The 9,795-nt window shown below is 55.2% G+C and overlaps 1 protein-coding gene across 1 annotated transcript in view; it reads right to left on the minus strand.

Moving 5' to 3' along the window:
- Positions 1-9,338, minus strand: part of ASTN2 (astrotactin 2) — a 984,610-nt gene extending 975,272 nt beyond the window's left edge. Inside the window, exon 1 of the mRNA XM_065946624.1 lies at positions 8,942-9,338. Coding sequence (XP_065802696.1) covers positions 8,942-9,338 — 397 coding nt within the window. The remainder of the gene's footprint in view (positions 1-8,941) is intronic.
- Positions 9,339-9,795: the final 457 nt, after the last annotated feature.

A 9,795-nucleotide genomic window follows, 5' to 3' on the forward strand; every position in this document is an offset into this window, starting at 1 on the left:
AAGGAGTAAGCATCTTTTAATTTCAGCACTATGGGGAGGAGGAAATAAAATAACAGATGTGCCAGTCCTGCATCCAGGACATAGTCAATGTCCAATAAATGGTCAGTCTTTTCATCGTCTGTCTCAAGACAGAATGGTAAGGTCTGGAATCCCAGCTCCCCCCACCCCAGGGGCCTAAGCGGGGAGGAAAGCACACCAGACTCGGAGTCAGGAGCCTGGACGTGGCTCCTGCCCTACCACTGACTTGCTACGTGACCCCAGCTTCTTTAAGGGCTTCATTTAGCCAATGTCTGACATTCTCACCATTCATGACAAGTGATGATCCAGAAACCATGATGCATCATTTCCCTCAGAACCTTCAGTGCCTCTCTGCTTGGCACAATGCAAAGGTGCTCATTCATTACCTGGCTCCCGTGATTCTCAAGGAAAGGTCTTCCCTAAACTCAGCTCTCTCTTCTAATCAAGTGGTCTCCTTATTCAGCCTATAGACATTACTCAGAATAATAAGGAGGCAGGAGAAGGTAGAGGTAGGAGCTGCAAGAACTCACAAGGCGGAAGGTTTCACAGAAGAGGTGGCATTTCAGCTCAGCCTGAACAGAGAAGGGGAGTTTCAACATCCCTCCAGTTCTGCACAGTGTGGATTCTGTGATGAGACTTGGCAAGCCCAAGTTTCTAGTCATCTAAGATGCCCTGAACACCTAGGATGTGCCAAGCACAGTGCGAGTCATTGCAGCCCCCGAGATGAAGAAGGGATGTTCTCTGCTATGGAGATCCCAAACGAGTAGCACAAGATGGACAAATCCGCGAGCTCAGCTCTCCTTCTGCCCCAAGCCACCATCACTGCTCACCTGAACAATCTCCCAGACCTTCGTCTCCCATCACTGCCCCTCTGGATGGCAGCCTGAGCAATTCCTTTGAGACAGAAGTCCATGGGGCTCACAACAAATGCCTAAATCCGATTTCCTCCCCTATCCTTCCTGCCCACTCCCGCTCATGCCACTCTGGCCATGAGGGCCTCCACGCCAGCCCTTGAACACTCCAGGCACGCTCTGGAGTCAGGTTTGTGCTGGAGCCGTTCTCTGCCTACAATACTCTTCCACACGTGTGCTTGGAGACACTTTTGTGGCCTTCAAGTCTTAGTTCAATCCTACATTCTCAATAAGCAATCTTTTGTCTCTATAAGCCATCTTTTGGTTCTATTTAATATTAAAACCGATTTCATCTCCAAAATATCCATTTTCTTTTTTCCATAGTATCTATCACTTCTCACATACTACATAGTTTTCCTATGTATTATGTTTATTGTTATCATCTTCTCCCCAACATACACTTGCGCGCGCGCGCACACACACACACACACACACTTGTGGATATGAGCTCTCTCAACACAGGGATCTAGGTCTCTTGTTCTCCCATACATCTTAAGCACTTGGAGCAGTGCCTGGCAAGCTCCAGCTAATTCTAAGGGACCGGCCACTGTCACGCCAGTCTTTATATCACTAGCGGGCCCCAAGGCCCAGAGTGCCCAACCTCAGTGCCAAGAGGTCAGGGAAGGCTTCAGAGGTAAGTTGACATTTGAATTCAGCCCTGAAAGGTAAGAAAGGATTTCCCCAGGGCCTTCGGGGGCAGAGTTATAGAACAAGGAGGAAGGGGTCTTATCACAGGCCAGTCTGGGCAGAGTCTGATCCTGAACCTTGCAGCTCGATCAGAAACTCGAACTTCATACTAAGAATGATGGGGAACCAGTGAATTAGGAGACAACAGCCATGATCAGGTTTGGGCTTTGAATGAAATCCCTGTCTCCAAGTACAGAGGATGGATTAGGGAGGATAAGACTAGGGGGAGAGAGGCCAGGGAGTTGACAGCTGAAATTGTAGTCAGGAGAAGTGTTGAGATCTGAGGCTGCCAGGGGCCTGACAGCGAGGATCGAGCAAGGGTGCCTTCTCAGGTGAAAACCCTAATGGATTGTAACATACAACATCCTTGTCAATGTTTGACTCACAGAGGGGCTGCCTGCATGTTCTAGTATGCCAGTAAGGAGGCTTTCGATCCCGCATGTGACTTTGGGTAGTCACCACCCCCTCCCAATCTGAAGAGAAGTCTTCATGGGGGTCGGGGGGACTGTTGTCCTTAAAAAAAAAACAAAAAACTGCAGACATCAGCGAGGAGCCAGTGAGAGGAGAGCAGCGCGAAGCGATGGGGAATACAGCCAGTCCTGCCAAACACCAGTGCCTGCCTCCTCCTGGGGCAGAGATGCTGCAAGCTCTGCTGGGAGGGAAGACAAGCCAGCTCTCTCTCTCACCATAGTTAATCTTCTGTTGCCACTAGCTGGTCAGTATGAGAACTTGGGAAAGTATCAGCTTTGCAAAGGAAGCATCTCTGTAATGCTGCTCCATTTCAAGGTTAAAGCTGACTTTCTTTTTCTGGAAAACAGCAGGCTTCTGCTTACCCTCACAGGTAGCTAGAATGAAGAGTCATGAGGTTTCCTCCTTCCCCCAGCACAAAACCCATCGGCTCAGGCTCTCAGGAGAGACTAGCGCCAACCAGCTGGATCCCTGGGCAGAAGAACAAATTCCACTTCCCTAGAAGGATCTCTTCCTCCTTAGATATTTTCGTTTTGGTTTGTTTTACAGGAAGAGGAGGAGAGTCTTGGGGTGCCTTATGATCGTCAACCAAGGTGCACACCTGAGAGGTATTTAGCCCAGACCCATGTGTCAGTGGTGTGATGGAGGAGACAAAGAGTGGGATTCAAGAACACGGAGTTTAAGTTGGGACAGCTGGTCCTTAGGTGGGTTTCTTCCCTTGTCTGGGTGCCTGCGTTACCCTATAATACGGAGGGGGTGGATTCAGCACCCTCTGAGAGGCCGTGATGCTGTAAGCTCAACACTGACAGTCATGGTAACAGCCTTCATGGATCCACTCAAAGAAGCCACTGCTGTTCTCCATCGTTCTCTCTCCCCAGCATGTTCACACCACCCCACGGCAGCCAACGGCTAGTTTACAGCCAGGCAAGGAGGTGAGAAGCAGGACGCTTTGCCTGCCAGAGGCCTAGTCAAAACTACCGCTGGACTTGCTGTAAATTAAAATCCTTGAATGATCTTGCGGCCTGAAGGCTCCATTCAGGAAAATGGTCCAGCGCTGGATCACGAAAGCTTGCAGGCCTGTGCTGTCAAGCAGGCTGGGGCTCTGACCCCCAGAAACAGCAAATCTGGACAGTCTTGACCCAGCCTGGACCTCTGAGCGCTAAAATGCATCCTCCTCTCACCCTGCCTCAGCCCACTCTCCGTAATATAGTATAATGGTCCCTTGCTATCGATGGAGGATTGATTCCAGGACCCGACCTGCTTCTAGAGAGCTGAGGAGGTGGCAGTCCTTTATATAAAATGGTGTAGTGCGGTCAGGTCGTTGAATCTGTGAGTGTAAAACTATGGCCAGAGAGAGCAGATTGTACTTTCTGAGGGCAGATAATACACCTGTCTCTGCCCTAATTATTAAATAGACTTCATCAGACTTGAGCTGGCAAAGGAATGGAGACAGAATGAGGGAAGAAAGCAGAAAGTGGAAGGAAAAAACTCAGATCAGAGGCCCCTGAACCAACCCCCTTATTAACAATGTCCCAGAAGCCCATCACAGCAGGATGGGACCTTGAAGTCAGTGCTACTGAAATATTTTAGTGAGAAGGGACCTGGAGCCGAAATAATATTTTTTAAGTGTAGCTTTGTTTGAAGACATCAAATTCACCCTCTCATCCACCCCACCTCTCATCTCTCCCTCTTACCCATACCGGGGGTGGGGGGGGGGGGACACTAGAATTGATTTTAATGAATATTCTCTGGTCAGAAAACCCAGCTTATTCTATTTGTTTTTTCTTCCCACTTAAAGACTGGAATCAACCTTCAGAATCAAACGAGAAATCAGAACGGGCGGACAGCCTCAATGCCTCTGGTCCCTTCCCCAAATGCCTGCCATGAAGGCAGGTGCCTTGCTTGAAGGACTTCCTCTCATGAGAACCCTGTCATCACTAAAGGTCAATCCTTGGTTGTCCAACACATCCTCCGGTCGTGCTGCCCTCCACACCCTTGGTATTTGCACCTTTAGGACATTCCTTACAACCAGACAGAAAAAAAAAAATTTTTTTAAAGTATGTGCCTCATTCTCTATTGAAATTCAAATCCGAAGGAAATTGCTCCATCCCTCCTTAGGCCAGTGGCCTGTCCTTGGGCTAACTTCCTGTTGCTAGCAATCCTTCTATCCTAGTGCCCGCTCCCTTGGTCCTGGAGGTTTTTCTCTTTTTCAGCGTCCATTTTTGTCTGTATTTAAGGAGTCTTTGCAGACCTGACCAAGCTGGCATTTCAGAGCTTCTCTGCCCCCCCTCAGGCCGATCAGCTTCCTGCAAGGAGCATCCTTTTGGGACAGGGCTTCAGGACGCTGCCAGGCCTACTCACGCAGATCCTTTGAAAGACACACGACCGGACGGTCTTCCTTCTCGAGACACCCTGCCCCAAAGACAGAACAATGCTCCTCACCTGTGTGATTTGTAACACAGGCAGATTAGTAACAGATGCTGACAGTGAGCGGTTTATTCCGTTTTATCTCTTCTCCCCCTTTCACTGAATCAAGGCTGGTGGTAAACAGTCCAGCCCGGCCACTCTCAAGCACAGGAAAAAGGATGCCATTTCCCTACCGGTGGGCAGGAAAGCTAAATCCACAGGCACACCCGGGGGCTGCCTGGGGGCTGCGGAGAACTCCGGGACGCGCCTGTTCACCTCCGAAGCCCCGCACTGACAGTTGCCCCTGTTCGAATTCTTTCTTTTCCATGGGTCCTTCCTGACACCCCCATGCTACCAGCAAAGAAAAGGAGAGCGTGAGAAGCAAGAGCAGTTAAGTCAGACTTACAGAGCAGATCAGGGCACTTCAAGTTCATAGAGTCTTTACACCAGAGGATTATTTTAGGGCTCATCCACCCACTCATATTACAGCATGAAAGAACTGAAGATCTGGGGATGAGTGACTTGTTCAAGGTCACAGTGGGCCACAGCTGAGCGTTCCAGGTCCTAACAGGCATCAAGTCCCCAAGCTGTGCCGCAGCATTCAACGTCTCCCCCAGACCATTCTCCATGGCTCACTCAGTTTTTTCCTGTCCAGGAAGTGTCCCCAGCTTTCTCTGAGTATCAAGAGATATCTTCCCTCCCTGATGTTACAGAAAGTGTCCTCTCCATCATTCCCTGGCACCACTGCATCGGATGCCCTTTGATATCCCACGAGTCATGAAACTTTTTGAGTTGGCAGGGTCACTGGAGGTCATTTAACTCATGCCTCTTTCTCACACTCTCATACTTCAGCACACCAACGCAGCTAAGTTCCCTTGGGAAAGGTTCTTGTGTTGCTCGTTACGTTTCTCTTCAAGACTCTGCTCTATGCCCTACATAAATGTAACCAGCCCCTTGATGCATATTTGGCTCAAGATGGCTTGAGTTTAGCAATTACCAAGAATGTAGGCGCCTGGTGGACTGAGATTCCAGTCCCAGGTCTGCATTTACTCACACTGAGCCCTTGGACTAGGCACCTCTCTAAAGAAGGTTGCCTAATCTGTAAAATGGGAATCAATTACAGCAGTGCCCCTCGCCTGTATTCCATGTGAGTAAATAATAAAAGGCGAGAGCAAAGCTCTTTGCACCACATTAAGGATGCAACAAAGATCTGCTACTCCTTGATCAAGTTTAAGAAACTTCACTTTATCAGTGCCACCAACTCAGACACTAAAGAAGAGGCCCAGACATAGAAACTTGGGGGAGGGGGTGGTGTTTCACCTCTGAGGGAACTTCCACCTACATAAAGCAGGCTGGAACATGAAGGGAAGATTAGAAACACGAAGAAGAATGAACCTGGAGAAAAGTCTTTTATGTCTGGGCACTCCCAATAATAGAGCTAATAGCTCAAACAAGAGAGGCAGAACGGAGGGAGGGTGGGCCAGGGATGCCGGTGACTTTGGTGAGTAGGGATGGTAGAAACGGTGTGCAAATTAACTTTAAGGGCCCCCAACTGGACTGGGAGTAAAGTGGGAACGCGACCTTTCACTTGCTTGTTCACCCCCGGCCCACTTTAACACCAGGGACAATTTACCACCCATGAGCTCTGGGTCCACAACCCTAAGCATGGCCCAAAGGCTTTGGCAGACACTACCACCCCCTAGCGGTGGCTCCACACACCCCACTATCGGCAAGATTCAGCGTTTACCGACTTTGCATGCAGATCTGGGGCATATGCCATCTCCAAATCGCGTGAACTGGCAACCTGAGAGTGAAAGACGCGTTCAACTCACGGAGACAAACACGAGACAGGGATGCTTAGAAGGTCTGAAGGGATGATGGGATGGGGCTGCCTGGGGACCCTGGGGGAGATAGGGCCATAAATGACTCATAGCGTCACCCCCCTGCAGCCCTCGTTTGCAGCCAGCCTGGCCCTCGCAGAGCTCACTGTGCACTCTGTGTTTACAGGCAAACAGTGGAAGACCAACACAAACAGAAAGCCCACGTCTCCCTACACAGCTCCTGCGATACTTGGCCATCTGGTGACTACCTCGCTAGCCAAATCCCTGGCAGGAGTGCCTTGAGCTGCTAGTCCAGGGCGCTGGGGGAGGAAGAGGAGGAGGAGGAGGACCCTGAACCCCCAAAGGGCTCAGAGCCGCCAAGGAGGACGGCGCCCCGGCACTCCACAGCAGGCAGTCTCCGCCGGGCTCAGCCGCCTGCGTCAGAGAAGGCAGAAGGCTCCGAGTGGAGGGTGCCAGGAGTCTCTAGGGCTGACGCCTGGGCCCTGGGGGATTTGAGTCGTTCAGTTCCTCCCTCAGCTCCTCTTCACTCAGCCTGCCTCAGGCTCCCAGGCATTCATTCCCTCTTGAAAGCCAAAGTTTGAATAAGCAGGGGCTGCCAGCTCCAAGAATTCTGGGATGATTTCTGTAGCTGGATGGACCCAGTCCTCACATCTGAGGGGAGTCGGGATGCTCTGGGGTTCTCACCTCCAAGTAATGCCGTATGCAACCAGGAACGTTCCCCCTTCCCCCCTCACTTGAACAGCTTTTTAGGGGGATTCCCACTCCCGACCTCTCTGGACAACCTAGAGTAGAGAGATCAGGAGGCTGGAGGGACAAGGTTGGGACTGGAAGTGTAGAAGGCACACCTTCCATTTCTCTGGAAGGGCCCTTGCCTGCCTGGGGTCGCAGGAGCTGGGCAGGAATCCAAGGTTAGCTCTTCAGCTAAGGATACGCGCCAGCCCCATCGCCTTATTGGAAACAGGCATCCCACAAGTGCACGTGGGAAGGGTCACTGGGGTGTGCAAGCCTGAGTGTGAATGTGTATGTATCCACGCAGGCGTGTGTGTGCTTGAATGTGTGTGTGTGTGTGTGTCGCACGCCAGACACGCCGCCGCGGGAAGTCCCCCTGGGAACCTGCAAGACGGTCTCCCGCCTAGCATCCCAGAAAGCATGGCAGGCTCAGGTTACAGCCAGCCAGGGAGAGCCCGGGGCCAGGAACCCGAGGCACAAGCTCAGACCACGAGAGGGCCTGGCACTCGCTCAGATCTCCAAAAGGCCGGCACGAAAGGCGAGGGGGTGGGGGTGCTGGGGGAAGGAAGGGTCTCTGGACAGAGGAGTCCGGTCCATTGATTACTCTTTGGGGGTTCTTGGGCGAGCAAAGAGTTAACCTCAGAGGCTCAAGCCTGGATCCTGAAAGCGTGTGACCTCGAAGGCCCACCCCAGGTGCCTGAGCCGAGCCTGACCCCGGTGAGGCCGGGGACCCGGCGAAGGGGGTCTGGAGTCTGCAGCGAACCCCAGCGCCTTCCCGGAGCTCTCTTTGGCCAGACTCCGACAACCAATCGCACCCCGCGCCCCCAAGAGGGGAGGGGAGAGAGAGCGATGAACCAGCGCGGGAGAGCGAAGGGGGAACAACATTTTTGTAAACGCTCTCCGAGATAATTAAGCTATCAATTACCCGGGTGGGAATCAGCTGTGCTTCCCGCAGCTCCACGGAAGGGCCGACTCCTCCGGGATTCGCGCCGGGAACCAGCAGGCAGCAAGCTGCTGGCGAACTTTCTGATTAACTTTTCCGTTTGAGCCCCCACCCACCCCCCTTCCCTCTCCCCTCGCCCCCCCTTCCCTCTCCCCTCGCCCCTCCTTCCCTCTCCCCTCGCCCCTCTCCCCTCCCCATGTCACGCCTTTAAATTATTATTAGCCCAGTGAGTGAGCTGCGAGGACAAACCTGCTCTCGCTTGCGAGGGGGTTAGGAAGGCGAATGCGACAACGGGGATGGAAGGAGAATCAGAAAGCAGAGACCTAGGGTTCTGAACCCCAGGGCTCAGAAACCGCTAAATCCTCCCCGAGTCCATTTCATAGATGGCTAAGACTGAGGCCCAGAGAGGGGAAGCGACTCGGCCAAGGTCACCCAACCCACAGGGAAACCGAGTGTATGCGGACTGAGGGATTCTACATGGAGCTGCTGCGCTCCGATTGTCTAGAAAACCTATCCCGAGGAGCAGAGCCAAGAACTCCTAGGCGAGAGCGAGGGGGCGGTAACAGCCGGCGGCCCACGGCCGTGCCCGGAGAAGCGGTGGGCGGCTGGACCCAGACCTGGCTTGCGAGCGGGGTTCACCGCGGCCCCTAGCGCGAGGACTCGCATCAGCTGGGGTCTCGGCGTCCGGGATGGACCGCGGAAAAGCTCAGCGTCTGCGCCGAGAGACGGAGCCCACTGCGGGAGGGCTGGCACGCCCCCCGGCTCCCGCCACGCGCCCGTCCCAACCACCTGTACGCCCTCCGGGCCCCTCAGCTGCCCTCACTCGACCCCGAGCGGGGCAGCCCGGGGCGGGAATCCCCAGGGCGCCCCCACCCGTCCGGCTTCACTCAGCGGCTCCCGGTTCCCCGGACCCCGCGAGTCCCGGCGCCCAGCCTTACCCAGGGTGAAGAACGGCAGCTCCGTGTTGTCCAGGTCGTCCTGCACCGCGACGCGCCCCGGCAGCTCGTTACGCACAAAGAGCAGCAGGCGCGACTCGGCGGCGGAGCCCGCGGAGCCCGGGGACGCGGCGGCGGCGGCGGCCCCGGTCCCGGCCCCGGTCCCGGCCCCGGCGCGGGTGCCGCTCCAGCCGATGTCGCTCTCCCGCAGGGCAGGCAGCGTGGACACCGTGACTGTCTTGAGCCGGCAGGGGCTGTCGGGCTCCCGCGAGGCGGCGGCGGTGGCGCCGGCCAGCAGGAGCAGGAGCAACAGCGGCGGCGGCGGGTGGAAGCCGAGCCTCAACCGCCCCCGGAGCCCCGAGCTGGGGCCGGGGCTGCGCCGGGCGCCGGCGGCGGCCATGGCGGGAGCGGCTGCGGGGCTGCGGGCGGCGGCGGCGGCGAAGGAGGAAGGAGAAGCGGCAGCGGCGGACGCCGAAGCGAACCGGGGCGCCGGAGCTAAGGAGCCGTGGGAGCCGCTCGCCAGCAGCCCCCAGCTCGGGGCTCCGCCTCCCGACCGGCCCTGGCCCGCCTCCCCGGGCCCCGCCGCCCGCCCCCTCCGCTGGCTCTCCCCCCGGCTCAGGCCCAGAGCGCTTCGGAGGCTCCGCCCGGCCTCGTGCAAATCCCAGTCGCCCCCGCCCCCCCGCCTTTCCCAGGATGCCCCGATGCGCCCCGCACAATGTTCTTTCGCCACGGCACCCCTTTCCAGATTCCTAAGACTCGGGGACCCCGGGCGCTCCCCCTAAGCCCACCTAATAACCCCGCGCTCCCAGCTTCACCCCAGCCCTCGCTCAACCCGGAGGCTGCACCTGGGGGCGCGC

Source organism: Muntiacus reevesi, chromosome 10 (genome assembly GCF_963930625.1).
Source record: "Muntiacus reevesi chromosome 10, mMunRee1.1, whole genome shotgun sequence".
Classification (NCBI taxonomy): domain Eukaryota; kingdom Metazoa; phylum Chordata; class Mammalia; order Artiodactyla; family Cervidae; genus Muntiacus; species Muntiacus reevesi.